At 43.7% G+C, this 19843-nt stretch overlaps 1 protein-coding gene across 20 annotated transcripts in view; it reads left to right on the plus strand.

The window, feature by feature from the left end:
- Nucleotides 1-9558, plus strand: part of LOC101743884 (collagen alpha chain CG42342) — a 380399-nt gene extending 370841 nt beyond the window's left edge. For 16 of the 20 annotated variants that reach the window (XM_062669202.1, XM_062669207.1, XM_062669208.1 and 13 more), the window contains 9 exons: nucleotides 716-820; nucleotides 1172-1216; nucleotides 3087-3140; nucleotides 5966-5992; nucleotides 6076-6129; nucleotides 6207-6233; nucleotides 6305-6340; nucleotides 6773-6907; nucleotides 8048-9558. In XM_062669202.1, the coding sequence (XP_062525186.1) occupies nucleotides 716-820; nucleotides 1172-1216; nucleotides 3087-3140; nucleotides 5966-5992; nucleotides 6076-6129; nucleotides 6207-6233; nucleotides 6305-6340; nucleotides 6773-6907; nucleotides 8048-8233 (669 nt within the window). In that variant the 3' untranslated portion in view covers nucleotides 8234-9558. Of the gene's footprint in view, nucleotides 1-715; nucleotides 821-1171; nucleotides 1217-3086; nucleotides 3141-5965; nucleotides 5993-6075; nucleotides 6130-6206; nucleotides 6234-6304; nucleotides 6495-6772; nucleotides 6909-8047 lie in introns of those variants that run through there. The other 4 variants (XM_062669203.1, XR_009973419.1, XM_062669206.1 and 1 more) reach the window with 4 other exon arrangements.
- The last annotated feature ends 10285 nt before the right edge of the window (nucleotides 9559-19843 follow it).

Genomic DNA, 19843 nt, shown 5'->3' on the forward strand with positions numbered 1-19843 from the left:
AATTTGCTCTGTAGTAAAAAAAACTTTGCAGTTCAGACATATTTCCACGCCTAACAAGTGGCTTTTATTGTACCCCCTCATTCATTTTTGAATTATTGGTGCTTAGAACGCAACTGAAATCATACCCGATCCTGTAGACCGAATGGTAAACAGTCGACGTCACCCAAAACACGTCGTTACGGATCCTCCCGATCCATTAGCGGTGCTTTTAGGTACCACAAGCACTGGTCACCGTCCTCGTCGAACCCGTCGCTTGCGACGAAGGGCTCGACGAGCGAATTAACCCATAGACACAGCCCACTGAGTTTCTCGCCGGATCTTCTCAGTGGGTGGCGTTTCCGATCCGGTGGTAGATTCTGCGTAGCATTGCTCTTGCTAGGGTCAGTGTTAGCATCACTCCGGTTTGAGCGCCATGAGCTCACCGACTAGTTAAGGTTACGCTGAAATAGCCTCTCAAGGCTATTAGCTTTAGCTTAGGTAGGAAAAAAAAAGCAACTGAAACAACAACAGTGGTCAGTATTTAAAAGGGCTCCCGTTGTCCTATCTGCAACACAAACCCAATTGAATGGAGCTTCTACTGGAGTAAGAACATAGAAGCTGAACTAAGATTGTAGATTTGCTTTACGTTGCCTTTTAATATGGTTTACAACCTGGAAAATTGGAAACGATACCTAGATATTAGTATAATGTAATGTAAAGTGGTGTGTCTGTTCAGATGTTGGGACCGCCGGGGCCGCCGGGACCGTCGGGGCCCCCCGGGGTGGCGGGCCCGCCCGGGATCAAAGGCGACAAGGGGGAGCCTGGCATCCGGGGCAAGGCGGTAAGTTACGGTTTTATCGATCTTTCATCCTGTGAGAATCCCAGGTACTAAATAAATTAAAATAGAAACTATTTAGAAATTCACTTTCCAATTGTAATTTGACGTAAGATCAAGTACACGAAACCCAAAAAATAAATCGAATATAACATATAATAGAAGGTCTTGCAGATCACAGGGTCGTACCGTCAGATCATCTGTACTCGATAACGATAAAAAGTGTATTGACCTCCAGATTTTTTTATGGAGGGATACCTTTCACCGTTTTTATAACGGGTCACGACCTACACATATAGTATCTGTAGTAGTATATTAAATTTTTTCATAGTATTTATAATTTTTTTAACGTTTCAGGGCGATCGAGGAGAAAAAGGAGATGCTGGCCCTATGGGACTACCCGTAAGTATCAACTAAAATATACAATTGAAGTGCAATTAAGCACAAGACTAAAGTCGAGAATTTTTATTAGGAATAGCCAAGATAGGCACATCTATTCACACCCCAGCATAATGACGCTAACCACCCTAATACATGAACGTTTTTAGAAAATCAAAGAACACACGAATACAAAGCAGCAACTGCATTCTTTCATGTAAACAAAAATTACATAGTTAATGACTCAAAAATTCCACTCCAAAGGATTTTAAAAATTCAGTTATTCGTCCTGTTGTTGTCCTGGTAAAATGGGTTCCTATCGCGATGCTACTACTACTACTGCTCACGAATTGCTTCCAAAAGAGCTGGCAAGCAAATTTTACTATACCGCTCTTTTTATAGGCCGGGGTTAAATTTCTCAGTAAATATCCCCCACCCAGGCGGTGCGCAGGGCACAGTAGGGACAACCGGTGACAATACTGCTACTAGACACAGGGCCTTAAGACCTAGAGACGCCCGACTGGCGGAGTCAACTGTGAAAACAACTCTATGCCATTTATCAGGGTCGCTCAGCGGATGCCACTAATGTTTTGGCATTCCCTGTTGAAATAAAATAAGCCTAACGGGTCGGAATGCGATAGACCGCCAGCCGGTTGCTCTTCATCGATATTAACACCGCGGCGCGCTAGAATTCTGATAGCACGCTGCGGAGCCTCAACCGGTCACCCAAACTGTCACTGTGGAAGGTGGGGATCGGAACTGGGCGAAGTCTCTCCTCGGGCTTCTTACCGGCAGTGGATCGGTACGGAGACTGAAGAAACACTTTACCTCATGCTTGGCTGCCTCCTGCAGCGAGATGATGGACTCTCAGAATGCGAGCATTGTCTTCCTGGTGGGCTAGTTGCTTGGTCGGCAGTGACAGGTTCGGTCCTGTTTGTGTGACGACGACACGCTGCTCCTTCCATGCGGAGCAGGTTGCGAGCGCTTGCTCCACCGTATCTTCGTTGTCGCCACTGTAGTGATGGATGATACCAGTCTAAAGTGATATATTATTTTCTACACGATTATAGCAAAATAGTCAGTCTTCCGAAGAATGAACCATTCACCTTCTTCTCGATTCTTTCATCACTTTTGTTGGTAAATCTTCAAAAGAAGAATAAACCCGGACTTTACCATCGGAGATGACATCCAAGACAGCGTTTGAGGCAGCTTCATCAAATCTTAACAACATTTTGCGACATCGATGCAACGGCATTTTCGAGCTTCGATTAAATCGTTAACTATCCAGACTGAAGCTAATTCCATGTGCCACAATCCTTAATAAAGGTCAGATGATCGTGTAAGATTTTTATTCTTGACTCGTTCGGACTTGTCCGAATCTCCTGATTGATCACGCTCTTGTCAGACTATATCTTGAGACGCACGTATTTGATATTTGATCCTTCGGAGTCACAGATGCAGGGTGACCTTCACACGGATCATCAGTGAATCTGATACGACCACGCTTCAATAACCTAAACCAGCTATAAAAATCTCACAAGATCGGGTCGCATTTTAGAGCACCAGTTGAAGTTTATTGTAACTGGCCTGTGGATCAAAACCACAGCCAAAAGCATAAGCATCATGCAGCGACATTTTTCACGTGTTAAATTTGATTCTAAATTGGCCGGTTCTATAAACTTCCAGCATCACCCTTGTATCAAATCGTCTCACGCTTTGTTGTCTTACCATTTAAGCCGGTAACTTTAACAGTATCTTTACAGTGGCCACGGTCATAGACAGGACAGTAGTCACGACGCGTATGGGCAATTATCACGACTACCACCTTCTAATGAATGGTCAAACAGATGGTAGCATTAAGGACCTCTAAGATCATACGAATCCTTATTTATAGGGACCGGTCGGGCTGCCGGGTGAGCCGGGCAGGCCGGGAGACTCGGGCCGCCGGGTGAGTACACTCTCTTACATACGTATTACAATTAGTTACAGTACCTACATAGTTCAATAACTAACAGTCGTTCAACAACGGCCCACCTAACTGAAATAATACTGCATGCACTATAATAATATTAACACCTATTGTAACAAGGTTTCATTGAGCAGACGGCTTTACAATCATCTTAATAATTGGGTCGCTGCGGTTTATTTGAAGGGGTGCAACGATCTGCCGTGCAAGTCTGCTAAACAAACGATACATATATACATAACATGTCCGACCGCTCGCTCGACGCTCAAACGACTGCCTGATGTAATCTTGACAACATCTGTCCGCGCGCCGCGGACCGTGGCGCTGCAACTTGCACGCTGACGGGCGCCATGTGCGCGTGCGCGTGCGCGTGCGCGTGTGCATGCGTGTGTGCGTGCGAGCGTGTACTAACGGGCCGGTGTCGGTGTGGGTGCAGGACAACCGCTGGCCGCCGGAGTTCGCCTTCACGTAGTGTTCCCCCGCCGCCGCGAGCGCGCCCCGCGCCCCTCCCGCACCCTCAGGCGGCCCCGTGACGTCATCGTGGAAACCCTTGTAAATTATTGTAAATGTGTATTTATTGCGCTTAAATGTAAGTGAACTAGCGTTACCAATTAACTCTTACGGATGTGTACAAAATTGATATTTTTTCATCGCTCAAATGAGATCAACATTATAATTATAACGTTTAGTCCACTTTGTTCCTCTCTGTCTTGTAAATATATGTATCTTAATGTACCCAATACAAAGAGCGGAGAATTAGAACTCACGCATCTACAACGAATATTATAAAATAAATTTAAAAATATTGCTGAACTAAATAACGATGTTGGTTCTCCACAAAAATACATTAATATAGTATACAGTATTATATTATGTTATAATATTGAACATTTTTATTAAATATTTAGCGTTTATAATGAATGTTCTAGTTACTTTACGAGGCTAGTTGCGCTAGAATGTATGTAAATGTATAATTGTTATTGAAACGCAGAAGTGTCGTAAGCCACAAGAAGTCGTTTGTCGCACCCGCGCGCCCGCCGATGTTACCGATGTTACACAGTCGCGCCTAGTTCGTCGCGCACACGGACACACGGACCGACCGGCCACCGCGCCGAACATGTCACTATATACTCGTAGATACTTCTCATAGGTACCTACTCCTAATTGAACTTAGAAAATCAAGTGCATTGATAACTAATTGTTACAGGCGTTAAATTACTATTGTTAAGACATGTGAATCAAGGAAAATGATTATTTTTAAACTAGATATTTGTAAATGTCCTCGCCAGTACCGGGTGCCAACTACCGTAAGTGATACCTCAGCTGTTGGAGCCACATGGTAGAGTGCAGCCCCCTCATACATTGTGATATACTATTTAAAGTGTTAAAATGAATGTAAAATAACAATTATAATAATGCGTATACAATATAAGTAAATGATACACCATATCTCTATTAAGTTCTATGAATTGTTAAGATTGAATGTATTTATTGTCTTAAGTGTTTCTCGTTCGTCCTGTAAGTATGTATGTAATCTTAGAATATAGTAGGTGTCGTCGTGGAGCGGAGCGCCCTTGGACCGGTGCATACTCGTAGCGGCGGCGCTCGGCTCCACGGCGCGCCACGACACGTCGCCCGCACCGGGCACGCGTCCAGCCCGCGGCCTCCCGTCCCACTCGCACTTACTGAGCCACGGCTCTATCCTTCTTCGTCTAAATCTATGTCTAGAATTAATCACCCTAGTTGTTGTCTTGCCATTGTATCTTCTAATATTATTAATCAAGTTATTGTACAATCCTCGGGACCGTTCGGGACCGAGCCTATAGAGTGCCATAATCGCGATTGATCTTGCTAGCCCCGATGCACCGACGAGCGACGCAAGTATAACATTATGTACTCGCGTCAAGTCGCGTCGCCGTCAAGCGAGGCAGGACGATCGGCAGGATGGGTGCTGGAGATCACCGCGATGCGTTCCACTCCCGCGTGTGTCATTATAATTATTAGTACTTACTTCGCCTACCTATGTAGACCTTCAGACAACAAACAACAGAGCGTTCCAAAGTCAAACGAGAACTATGAAGATCAATCATTAGAAGCATTTGTTCATATTTTAATAAAACAATGTTTAATGTTAGTATTGAAGAGCGACCAATATTTTGGAATAATTGTGTTAATTGTTGAAGCCCTCATGGACTGGCGCTCGGCTCCACGCCCTCCCGTCATGTGACGCGCTCCGAGCCGGACTTTCTTTCTCTCACTCTCACTCCCTGTCCCCCCACTCTCCCTCTCCCCCTCTCTGTCACTCATTCGATATATCGTTATAAAATATAAGCTTAACGTTAAGAATTTAGTTTTTTTATGAGACGCCGAAGTTGTCATTTGTACCATATACTCCGGGAATACAAATATATTGTTGTTTATAAATTATTTTGAATGAAAAATAAAGGTTTGCATGCTATGCACCCCTGTGTTTCTGTTCACGCCGAGCACACGCCGGCCTCACTCGCATCCTGCATGTCGCTCGCCGCTCGCCGCCCCACTGGTTCTACCTTTACAAACAGACTTGAGCAGACCTGAGTCGTTCGACGAGGAGCGGAGCATGCGGTGTCAGCACGTGACGCTCAGTACGTACGCCGTGCTCCATTTACCATATAAACACTCAAAACTGTTTGCTAATATTTTTTTATTAGTAATCTGGTATAACGATGTTTAAAGAAAACTGTATGGTCTCGAAGCTGCCGCCGAGAGACACGGTGCAGAGTGGATGTGTGTGAGCGAGATGTACTGACAGTGGTGTTGTTCCACAGGGCCCGCCCGGACTCGACGGCATGAAGGTGAGTCGCTCGGCGGCGTGTCTAGTGTAGTGTAGTGTAGCGCACAGTGCACACGTGTATATTGGTTGTCTGATCCCGCGCAGGGCGCACAAGGCGAGCCCGGCTCCAAGGGGGAGCGCGGCGACCCCGGCCTGCCGGTACGTCACTTCACTCCTTTATTATTTACGAACGATTATTTATTTGCGAACTGAACACAACTTTGTACCAATTCCAGGGAACTGACGGTATTCCCGGTCAAGAGGTCAGTATCGCGGGGGGCGCGCGTGGACCACGAGATTGTGTGCCATATTAATGATTGTTTTCACTGCGTAGGGTCCGAAGGGCGACAAAGGCTACAAGGGGGAGCCAGTGAGTTATGGACGACACACTTTATGTATATTTTCTACTCGATCGCGTCACTAACTTTCAGTAAACTAACAAAGTACGCTGCACGTCACTAACCTTGTCTCTTGTACGCTTCCGGGATGATTCTCTTGCCAGTGGGCTTGCTCTCTCTTACTGGGTAATGATACATTTATAAACTAATGTCTTTGATACAGGTACATATAAAAGATATTCACTATAAGGGCACATTGAAGATATCTCCCTGTTTAGGCGCTGGATCCGTTATCGTTATTACTTCATTGCCAAATCTAGATGGTCTCGTGCCTTACGAATTCACGTTCTGCACAGTACCTACATAATGAATAAATAATTGATTCGAAGATATTCGATGTAGCGGTCTAGTGGTCACACGTAGACCGCGTGACTTGACGTGTATTTGACGAGTGGATGTGGCAGGGCCCGGTCGGCAAGCGCGGCAGGAAGGGCGACAAGGGCGACAAGGGCGAGCAGGGCGTGCCGGGGCTGGACGCGCCCTGCCCGCTGGGACACGACGGCCTGCCCCTGCCCGGCTGCGGCTGGAGACCCAACAAGGTGACTCGGCTTTCTTTACGGCTTCATTATTGTGGTGTGCTTGTGTAGTTTTGTTGAATAATTTAATCAATACTTAGTTACTTTTTTATTTTTTAACTATCACAAACAATTAGTTCAGATGTTACTAATATCTTTAAAATTAATATTTTATTACACAGCATTTTACAATTTTTATGTCGCTGTCTTGTGTCATGAATAATATACCTTTATATAGTATGTAACTGCTTCTATTACTATTATAATATTATATAAGGTGTCGGAACACAGAGTCGAAATTTGAGATGCGGCATCGAGAGCCGGGGGCTGGTGTCGTAATGCAGGGGGGGGGGAGGTGCGCGGCTACTTACAACCATATATTTTTAGCGACCGACATGTAAATACTAGAACAAGAAAAACAGGTTGATTCATAGCGTTGAAGTCGTCTCGACGAGCGGGACAGCTCGAACCCTGCACGCAGCTAACAATTTGCTCTCATCAAATACTTACCTAACAAATGTTCACTAATTACTTCCACTATGTAGGAATAGCCTCGCGTAATAAAAAAAAGAAAAAACGCCTTGTGAGTCTGCACGGGTAGGTAACGCCACGCTGCCTATTTCTGCCGTGAAGCAGTAATGTGTTTCAGTATGAAGGGTGGAACGGCGGTTGTACTGTAAAACTGAAACTTAGAACTCATGTCTCAAGGTCGGGGGCGCCATTGACGTTGCTGATGTCTATAGGCCCCGGTGACCAATTAACATCGGATGGACTGTGAGCTCGTGCACCAATATTAGCAATAAAAAATAATTATTAGCACAAGCATTGAGTCTGAATGAATCAATCGACTCGGGAGCGGGGAACGGTAAGGAGCTTTCCCAGTAAGCTATCCTAGGTTGCCGGTGTCGGTGTGCACACGAGCACAAAGCACAGATACATGTTGAGACACCCAGGGCTGTCACAACTCCGGCGAACACGGCGCAAGTACGTTAAATCATATTTATGTAAAATGGTAAAGAAATAAGTACATTACGACAATGCTTAGGAAGCGATTTTCTCAAGTTTCGACTTAGTAGGGCTGGTAGCAGGGAGGTAGCAGGGTGCATGTAGTGGTGGTAGTGGCGTTGTATTGATGCACGGGTGTGTGTGCGGTGTCCGCGACAGGAGTCGGTGCCGCTGCTGCCGCCGCGCGAGGGTGAGGCCGCGGGGGCGGGCGCGGGGGGAGAGCGCTCCGAGGAGGAGGACGAGGAGCCCGCGGAGGAGTACGAGGGACGCGAGGACGAGCTAGAGGCGCCGCGCGACTACGACGACTACACTGACAACTCGCATCTAACGCACCATCACGACTAACACACAGACACACACACACACACAGCACACGTTCATGCTTCCTCACGCGCACACATTTCGACTCATCACATCTTTTCTTAATTCCTTTATACATTTTTCTCCCGAAGCCTGAAGATCTCTATTCTTATTCTAACTGTCCACTGTCGCTCTGAACAAAGATCAGAGCTCTGGTGCTCATCTCCACTTCACGTTGTGGGTCACGGCGTTCTCGGACCTCATCACGAGGAATCAACTACCAAATGTCCTCACTTCTCTCTTCCCTCCATCTCCCTCCCACACCACACAGTACTAAAACTCGGCGCACTCCTCGGCAGCGAGTGCTAGCGGAGCGGCCGCCGCCTACAGTGCTACAGTGAGAATACTCTCAGCCTAATGTACTTGTAACCTTGATGTTATATTCACAGTCTAATGTACTTGTAATATAAATCTGTAGGTACTTTGCATGCATGCCACTTATTAACGGTTTGTTTTGTTTATTTATTTAATTAATAGTACAAACAAAGTAATCTCTAATTCAAAACATGATAAATGCAACGATAAATGAAAGAATTTTCACTGCAGCTTTTTTTACTTACACAATACGAAAATACTGTTTTCCGACCAATCTACATCAGACCAAAATACAATTAGAAAAGCTTACATCCAATATTTTTATTATGTTTGCATTTGATTTTACTTAATTACATTATTTAATTTCTATAATTCCGAGAAGTATATTGTATATCTCAAACAGATTGTTGAATGCGTACAGGAGGCAATGATGCAGTGGGTGCGACGCCGGCTCGACGCGGACAACGACCTGCCTCTCTGAAACTCTACCGCGCTCTACACCTCTACACCTTTCTGTCAGAGTCGACTTTTACAAACAAATATCATTTTCTTATCTGTTTTAGGCGAACATCTATACTTGTTCATACATTCATTCTGTATAAAAATGAACGTCTAATACAAATGTGTCAGTGAGCTCGTACAATAACTACTGTAAATATTAGAGGTACTCCTTCTTAGTAGAAACGACTTGTAATATTTGTACGGGATGCTTCTGTATATTGCGGGTTACAGGAGCCTCGTTGGGAGCGGTTCTCTGTGTACTGAGTTTGTCATTGCATTGTTGTATCATTAATTATTCTAATGAAATACTAAATGTAAATATGTAAGCAGCGCTCACCCGAGCCCGTGTCTGAATGCAATGAATGAGACTGGACGAGTGCGTCGGGTCGCGAGGTGCTCACAATATTGTTATGAGAGCGTGTTGCTTCACTCTGTACATAATGTTATTACTTACAACTTGTTTCGTACTGAATAAATCGTATTTTGGAACAAAACTGATATTTTATTGTAATAAATATATTTATCCTAAACTGTAACACGATCAAATCTCAGGTACGCCGCCAGTGCAGCAGATGCTAGCTAGCCGGTAGCTCTTTGCAGCGGCCACACATCGCTGCGAATCATCAATACTCCATTGAAATGTTACATGAGCTTTGCATTTTTTAGAGGACGCAATTTTATTTTTGAGTCATATGTGGGGGTCAATAGAAGCTTAGCTTAAGATAACAATAGAAGCTTGTGGGGTCACCGCCCTTGTCCCCCGGCCGCCATCTTGAAAAAAAGGGTTAAAATACTTTTCGCGATATCTCGGAAACTATGCGGCTTAGAAAAAAATTGTAGTCATAATTTGTAACAAATTGTTTTGCCTACAAATATGCTTATATAACTTTTGCTCTTTTAAAATTAAAGAAGTTATAAGCAAAAAAGTAAGAAAAGTGTTATAAAAATTTTTTGCTCTATAACTTTTATTTAATACATTTTACAAAAAAATCTCCTCCGACAAAACTTGGCCACAGCCTGGACCATTGAAGAAAAGTCGATTAGAGTAGGTAGCTAATAAGTGATTAAAAATATTATGATGTCGAGGATTACCTTATAAGCAAGATGTCCGTGGAGTAGACCTACTGGATACAACACAAAAACAAAGCGCCTACAGACTCTACCTCATAGGCGGCGGGAAAAAGAGTTAGAATGAATAAGTAAAGTTCTACGATTTTTTTTTTGAAGTGAAACTTCTTTGGGCGCATGAGGGTAAAATTTTTATAGAACGTCACGCAGGTACCGGTAAAATGGGGCGATTAGGGATTGAAAGGCGAATCGGGAAAAAACCGGGAAAATCTTTCGACGCTCAATATAAGTTTTATATTCGTTGCAAAATCTTCCATTTTTTTGTAGTTTAATAGTAGAATGTTGAAAGTTCACAAAACAACTCTGAATATGCATGATAATAGCTGCTAACTTATAAAAAATCGCGTTTGAAATTAACTTCCTGTGGTGGTCATTATTTTAGTGCTAGAAACTTTGCTCTCTTTTATTTATTTGATAATAATAGAACACGACTATGATTTATAAACGTTATTTAGTGTTTGAACCAATATATATATTAAAGGTAAGTCTCAGTTGTTATTGGTTTTAATGTATTTGATTAAATAAAAATACATGTAAAAATCTGTTGTTTTTGGGGATATTGGGGACGTGTTAGGTACAAATAACAACGAAAAAGGGGTCAATTGGGATGAGAATACGTGAAATGGAAACGAGCTAAGTATAAATAGGTACAGGTTTGTAGGGTTGTCTATGTAGTTATAACAATATTTTTTAAATTTGTTGGTAAAAATCTGGTTTATCGAAGAGAAATTGAGAATAAGTCTTTATTTGAAATAGATAAGCAATTTAATATAAGTAAGTCGATTTTGCAGAGACATGTAACAAGATCAATGAAATCTCAAGGTGGACAAAAATGTCTAAGTAATACATAATAAAATATTTAATATCTGTTCAGAGTGGGGGTATTCATCTGATTAATCCATGGAATAACCGACACACCTAATCTCTTAACCCAGATAGAAATATCAGCCCCTAAGTACTTACCAAGAACGGAGAAATATAAACCGTTTCTAAGAAAGCCCACTATATATGTATATATATATATATTGTTGTTACTGCACTGTCGATTGCACCTATAATTGAGGTGATGTCTGCCATGTACTTTTGTCAGTTTTTCAATTTTTTTTATTGATGATCACTTTGTTGGTGCAACTAAATAAATAAATAAATTAAAACTATATATAAAAATAAAAGTAGTGCCAACCCTAGCAAAGGACATCGGGCACCTTTGTATGGGACACTTACCTACAGCGAACAAAAATGAAATTAGGTCTGGTGGATAGGCAATTGAATCTAGTTTACAATGGTATAGGTCCCATATCTGTGAGCCGTGGGAATAAGGAGAAACTGGACATTAAAAAAATATATTTTTTTTTACTTTTTTGTGCAATAATTCAAGAGGAAAAAAGGAATAAAAAAAACATGTTTTTCTCTTTACTTTTATTCTGCCGCATCCAAATCTACAAGAGTTTCGTCTAAAAACGCCGCAGGTGCGTGAAATTCTTCTTGATATATAGCCCAAGATAAAAAGTATACCACACTGGCGATGTGCGCGCAACTCCCTACAGTGCGGCGGCCGTGTATACAGGAACAGTAATACCCTTCGAGGCTTTGTCTTCCTTGCAATGCCGGATTTATTAGTATATATGTATAATAGCGTTTTGCTCTTATGTGACGAGACTGTATTCTGCCTCGTATTAATATTTTATTTTCTACCAACTCTCTGCGATGGTATAATTCCATTATATACACTCCGTTTGGCCGCATGTGTTCATGGCAATAAGATTTGGCCAATTTCAAATGGTATATTCCCAAGGTAAATAAAAATAGCTCGTCGTAAGTTAATTGTGGAAAATCTCTTAATTCGGGATTGTTTGCCTCTATCGGCGTGAATGCAACTCTTTGCCTGTTTAAGTTGTTTCGAATCACGTAATCAGCCAATTCATTTTCTCTATTTATATTCTCATTTATTATATTTATAAACTCTGCGGCATGAGCGTTATCTCTATATGGCTGATAAGTGGCATTGATAAGTGCTGCAGTTATTTTAAAATCAGTCATCATATTTGTAAGCGCTACCTACATGTAGCTACCTGCGCGAGCGCAACCAAACCTGTTTTACGACAATGGGCGAGAAAGAGAACGCAACATGCACACCCACTTATCGGATATCAGTCAGGTTGACTTTACGAAAATACCACGGAGTGATATTTTAACTTACTGAGCGGTCATATTTAGTAATTAGGACAAATAGTCAACTTAAAATATGAATTTCATTTTACTTTTATTTCCATTTTCCCATTGTTATGAATTAAAATAACCACATAATATTAAATATGATTGGAAGCACTATGATTTAAAAGTGTTTTGGTTTATGTTCGCGACTTTAAAAAAAGCGGGTAAAAAACGCCCAATGATCTTTCTCATTTCGTCCCAATTAACCGCAATTTTCAGGTAAATAGGGATTACACATATTTTTGCATTTTTTGCTTAAACTGGAATGCTAGTTGCATAATTTTAAATTAGACAACAAAGATGCCCCCAAGACTCAATCATTTTGATCCTGATATAGCATTATATACATCAACAACTACCTTAAAATTGCTCATAAAGTTGGAATTTGTCCCTAATCGCCCCATTTTACGGTATGCAACGGAAGTGACATCAAACTACTATTGAAATTAAATACTTGTCAAATGTCAGTAGTAGTAGTTGTTGTATTTTTCCAACTGGAAAGGCTATCAAAGGGTATCATACCATACAGCCTAATATTTTATAATCTTTTTGTGAAAAATGTTAATAGGAATTGAAATGAAATGAAAAGAATTTGGAACATTAAGCAAATAGCATGAAATTAAATTAGTCAATTCAATTGGTAAAATATTAGTCATTTACAATTTAGAAATCTAAACATAATGTGACTGTCAACACTGAGGTTTGAGATTGACATTTGACAAACTTTTGGCAGGAACATATCTTCCTTTTTTCCTTCCTCTAAGTCTCGGAAATCTAAAGTTTTAGATTTGTATAAATATAAGCAAGACTTATAAATTAGTTCGCCAAAAAAGTTTCACTTCTGACATGTGTACTTTGTACGCACGCACTTTTTTTTTCTTTATCTTGCAATCAGTTAACTAGACTATGAGCAGATGTGTTGAGAGCTGTTAGGGGATCGTTCTAAGCAGTGATACCGAGGCGCTGCTCGGCATGGGGAGCTCTGTCATTCTGGCGGGCGACCTAAATTGTAAACACATCAGGTGGAACTCACACACCACAAACCCGAATGGCAGGCGGCTTGACGCGTTAGTCGATGATCTCGCCTTCGATATCGTCGCTCCGCTAACCCCGACTCACTACCCGCTAAATATCGCGCATCGCCCGGATATACTCGACATAGCGTTATTAAAAAACGTAACTCTGCGCTTACACTCGATCGAAGTAGTTTCACAGTTAGATTCAGACCACCGTCCCGTCGTTATGAAGCTCGGTCGCGCTCCCGATTCCGTTCCCGTCACGAGGACTGTGGTGGATTGGCACACGCTGGGCATCAACCTGGCTGAATCTGATCCACCATCGCTCCCGTTTAGCCCGGACTCTACCCCGTCTCCTCAGGATACCGCTGAAGCCATAGACATCTTAACGTCACACATCACCTCGACATTAGATAGGTCATCGAAACAAGTTGTAGCGGAGGACTTCCTTCACCGCTTCAAATTGTTCGACGATATTAGGGAACTCCTTAGAGCTAAGAACGCCTCAAAACGCGCCTACGACAGATATCCTACCGCGGAAAATCGTATTCGAATGCGTGCCCTACAACGCGACGTAAAGTCTCGCATCGCCGAAGTCCGAGATGCCAGATGGTCTGATTTCTTAGAAGGACTCGCGCCCTCCCAAAGGTCTTACTACCGCTTAGCTCGTACTCTCAAATCGGATACGGTAGTAACTATGCCCCCCCTCGATGATGATGACGAAAAAGCAGAGCTGCTGGCCGATACATTGCAAACCCAGTGCACGCCCAGCACTCAATCCGTGGACCCTGTTCATGTAGAATTAGTAGACAGTGAGGTAGAACGCAGAGTCTCCTTACCACCCTCGGATGCGTTACCACCCGTCACCCCGATGGAAGTTAAAGATTTGATCAAAGACCTACGTCCTCGCAAGGCTCCCGGTTCCGACGGTATATCCAACCGCGTTATTAAACTTCTACCCGTCCAACTCATCGTGACGTTGGCATCTATTTTCAATGCCGCTATGGCGAACTGTATCTTTCCCGCGGTGTGGAAAGAAGCGGACGTTATCGGCATACATAAACCCGGTAAACCAAAAAATCATCCGACGAGCTACCGCCCAATTAGCCTCCTCATGTCTCTAGGCAAACTGTATGAGCGTCTGCTCTACAAACGCCTCAGAGACTTCGTCTCATCCAAGGGCATTCTCATCGATGAACAATTCGGATTCCGTACAAATCACTCATGCGTTCAACAGGTGCACCGCCTCACAGAGCACATTCTTGTGGGGCTTAATCGACCAAAACCATTATACACGGGAGCTCTCTTCTTCGACGTCGCAAAAGCGTTCGCCAAAGTCTGGCACAACGGTTTGATTTTCAAACTATTCAATATGGGCGTGCCGGATGGTCTCGTGCTCATCATACGGGACTTCTTGTCGAACCACTCTTTTCGATATCGAGTCGAGGGAACCCGCTCCTCCCCACGACCTCTCACAGCTGGAGTCCCGCAAGGCTCTGTCCTCTCACCCCTCCTATTTAGCTTATTCGTTAACGATATTCCCCGGTCACCGCCGACCCATTTAGCTTTATTCGCCGACGACACGACTGTTTACTATTCCAATAGAAACAAGTCCCTAATCGCGAAGAAGCTTCAGAGCGCAGCCCTAGCCCTAGGACAGTGGTTCCGAAAATGGCGCATAGACATCAACCCAGCGAAAAGTACTGCGGTGCTATTTCAGAGGGGAAGCTCCACACGGATTTCCTCCCGGATTAGGAGGAGGAATCTCACACCCCCGATTACTCTCTTTAGACAACCCATACCCTGGGCCAGGAAGGTCAAGTACCTGGGCGTTACCCTGGATGCATCGATGACATTCCGCCCGCATATAAATCAGTCCGTGACCGTGCCGCGTTTATTCTCGGTAGACTCTACCCCATGATCTGTAAGCGGAGTAAAATGTCCCTTCGGAACAAGGTGCACTTTACAAAACTTGTATAAGGCCCGTCATGATTTACGCGAGTGTGGTGTTCGCTCACGCGGCCCGCACACACATAGACACCCTCCAATCTCTACAATCCCGCTTTTGCAGGTTAGCCGTTGGAGCTCCGTGGTTCGTGAGGAACGTTGACCTACACGACGACCTGGGCCTCGAATCTATCCAGAAATACATGAAGTCAGCGTCGGAACGGTACTTCGATAAGGCTATGCGTTATGATAATCGCCTTATCGTAGCCGCCGCTGACTACTCCCCGAATCCTGATCACGCAGGAGCCAGTCACCGTCGACGCCCTAGACACGTCCTTACGGATCCATCAGATCCAATAACCTTTGCATTAGACGCCTTTAGCTCTAACACTAGGAGCAGGCTTAGGGACCTCGGTAACCGTACTCGTCGAACTCGACAAAGAGCTCGCCGTGCAATCTAACCCATGAATCAGCTCGCTGTGTTTCTCGCCGGATCTTCTCAGCGGGTCGCGATTCCGATCCGGTAGTAGATTCATTCGCGAAGCAGCTACTCTTGAGCTGTCAGGTCTCCTTCGGAGGCGCTCGGGTAGCTATTAGCAATTCTCACCCCTCCTGGCTGAGCCTTTGCTCGCCCACCTGTCCTGGTGAAACTGGAAAGGCCTCCGGGCCACTAGTAATCTTTCAATAATAAAAAAAAAAAAAACTGTTGTATTGACAAGCAAGAGTAACTACATATTTGCAAACCTTCTCCAGTGACTGCATTAAGTGACTTTGATAAAAGTGGGAAAACAAATTGTGACATTGGCTTACTCTAATGGTCAATGGACTCGAGTTTGGCGTGCCTTCTAAGCATTTTAAATAAAATTAGATATGGCTAAAACACTGCTATTCTGGCGCAACTGTCAAAATCAAATGACTTAATCTAAAATTAATCTGAGGTCTGAAATTTAAAATAAAATAAAAACCAATGCAATTCAGTTTTTTAGGCCAAAATGCTATTCTGAGGATGGGAATTTTACGTCATATCAGGTAATTTTAGCCAAAATGAAATATTTATATAATAAACTAAATAAGTCTAGGCACCTCCTAAGCTCTGTTTTATTAATTCATTTTGATGGATGCGCCATAGTAACATTCGTTTTATGCCAATCTAAAAATATGATTAATATTTAGGATTTTTAGATTTTCGCTAGTAAGGAGGTGGGCCGGCAGAATTGAATCCAACAATCTGTTTTTTTTTTTTATTGCTTAGATGTGTGGACGAGCTCACAGCCCACTTGGTGTTAAGTGGTTACTGGAGCCCATAGACATCTACATCGTAAATGCGCCACCCACCTTGAGATATAAGTTCTAAGGTCTCAGTATAGTTACAACGGCTGCCCCACCCTTCAAACCGAAACGCATTACTGCTTCACAGCAGAAATAGGCGGGGTGGTGGTACCCACCCGCGTGGACTCACAAGAGGTCCTACCACCAGTAGTTACGCAAATTATAATTTTGCGGATTTCATTTTTATTACACGATGTTATTCCTTCACTGTGGAAGTCAATCGTGAACATTTGTTAAGTACGTATTTCATTAGAAAAATTGTAACCCCCCGGCGGGATTCGAACACCGGTGCATTGCTAGACACGAATGCACCGGACGTCTTATCCTTTAGGCCACGACGACTTCAAACATTAGTCGACAGCTAATGTTTTGAGTCGAGTAAAGGAGAGGATTGACTGGTTTCAATTTTCTATTACATCTATGCGCTAAATACTTTTAAATCTTGGTTACAAATATAAAGTGGCTCCCGATGGACGCAAATAATTGATGGAAACGAGAGACATCGTTTACGCGCGGCTACAGTTTCTTTAGATGAGACTTGGGTGAACCAGAATGATAAACCAGTTCACGGTTGTAAACGTTTTTGGGCCGATAAAGAAGGTGAAGGCGGCTTGAACAACGAAATTGGAAAGGGGAGCAGACTTGAGTTTCATTGAGATGAGTTTTAAACAAGAGTTCCTAAAAAGGTATATTGAAAGATGTTTTTATGTTCTCAGAAGATACATTAGCGTATTAAATTAAGTTTATAGTTTATACAACATTATTTATACGAAATAATTTTTTTCAGGTGCATCAACATCAGTCGGACAAAACCTACAATTTGGATCAATTGGCTTTGGAGCATGGATATGAAGTGATCCGCTAGCCGCTCTGCCACTGCCAGCACAATCCAATGGAGTTAGTTTGGACCCAAGTAAAAGATGAAGTCGCTACAAAAACAGCACTTTTAAAATCGCTGATGTCGAGAACTTACTGCATGAAGCCATTTCTAATGTATCTAAGACTGAAAAAAATGTTTCTCTAATTCAAGACGAAGACTTGAGGAAGGCATATTTATGTGAAGAACTTATCATTCATGTGGATGACGATGATGATGATGACTCCGATGATTAATTAAATTTAGCTTCATATAATTTTAAGTATATTTGTTATTAAGTTAATTGCCTCTCTTTTTTTTCTGGCCGGGGCCGATCCTCCTACGATGTACACCTACCTCCTACCCTCCCGCGCCTAGGGGGCGCGCGGGGTGTGTCGGACTGGTCCGCGACTGCGAGACCGCGGGCCCAAGGATGTTTACAGGGCCCTACCCACTAAACGACTCCCCTGCACTCTTTGCCCAAGCGTCCGATCCCCTCCGAGGTCAGAACCCGGATGAGGTAAGGGGGCTACCGCGATCAAACTACAACCAGACGGCGCAGCTCACCCCAAGGACGCCCGGCCGATGGAGCCTTCGAGGCGAGTCGAAGGCTCTGAAACGTCAGCCGTGTCGGTACAGCAGCCCGTCAGGCCGCCCAGACGGTGCCGCTGGTGTCCCGGAATACCCCGTTGGACCAGAACCAGCCTGCCGGGTCGGGACACGATACACCGCCAACCGGTTGCTCTTTCGTATCTCCTCGGCAGTGCGCTAGAGTGCTGGTAGCGCGCCGCGCGGCCTCTACCCCCTCAGGTCGCCCCTTGACCTTCACCGGGGGGAAGCCACCACCTACAGGGGCCGGGATGTACAGGCGTATTCCCTCCTTCGGCCCCCGGCTCGATGGCGACGGATCGATACGGAAAAGGAAGAGCTCTCCCTCTCTCGTTCCGCCGCCTCCTTCTGCGAGATGGTGGACTCGCAGAAGTCGAGCATCACCTTCCAGGACGAAGTCCTCTCCTATGACCGCGACGAGGGCGGTGTGTTGCTCGTCGAATCCAGAGCAACGCGCCAATGTGTGTTCCGCTGTATCATCCTCGTCACGGTTTGCGCAATGGTGGCGCTGCGCCGTCGGTTCCCTTCCGGCTATCTTGAATAGGTACCGGCCAAAACAACCTTGGCCGGCTAGCCTCTGGGTCAGCCGGAAGATGAGACGTCCGCGGTCGCGGCCTACCCAATCCGCGAGAACCGGGCGGACAGCCTCGACGGTATGGAGGCTGGTCAACGACAAGACCACGCCTCCAGCACGGACCGCCGAGATTGGACCCTCCGCGCTCTAAATACACCTTCGCCAGGGCGCCCTTCCCCCCTAGAGCGAAGTTCGCTACGCAACCTGTAGTCGGCAGCGAGCTCCTCCGATTAAGTTAATTGCCTAGTGTAAGATTTTTATTTATTACTTTATTTTGATCTTTCATGTACAAAAAAACATTTAAATTATTATATAGGTATATAACTACGTTCCTTCTTTAAGCTTTTTGATCACTAATGTATGTCCTAGCTTTTAATTTTTTTGTTCTACTAAACGTATTAAATTAAACCTGTTTTTTGTTTCTGTCAACCCATTAAAAATATACTATCGATAACACTCATCGACAGCAATTACACGGAGCACTACTTCTGCCCGTAAGTTCAGTGAGTGGGAAAGGGAGCGAAATATTCGCGGCACCGCCCCCACGTTATATCATGATCAAGTATGCAGCTTTTTTTTAAGGGATTTTATTAGACCTGGTAATTAAGACCTTTAGGTTAAGTCTTATTTTAATTTTAATGAAAACGTTTTTATATGAAAACTTATAATATTATGAAATTACATCAAAAGAAATGAAATGGGATGAGATGGGATGAAATGTAACCTCAGTAAAATTGTGGTCATTTACTGAGACTTTTTCAGTGGACTTTTTGGAGGATCCCGAGAAGTTACGTTCGGCGGCTTTGTTTCATTTTCCCACATTTGCGCACTTTCATAAATACTAAACAGTTAATAAACCACCGTTATTACACATTTAAACCTGAAGAAACAGTAAATAGACAAAATAAAACAAACCACTTAACTTCACTCCTGGCGGTCTCGCCAAAAAGTCCCCAAGTCTACTTTTTAAGCTATTGCATAGATTTTATCGCGGGCCTTGGGCGCGGCTTGAAAGCGGAATCCAGAAATTTCGTAACGAAAATAACCTGACACCCCCACTACGCAATAACTAAAACAATAACTAAACAAATAACTATAACCGCGCA

This window comes from Bombyx mori, chromosome 6, assembly GCF_030269925.1.
Source record: "Bombyx mori chromosome 6, ASM3026992v2".
NCBI lineage: Eukaryota > Metazoa > Arthropoda > Insecta > Lepidoptera > Bombycidae > Bombyx > Bombyx mori.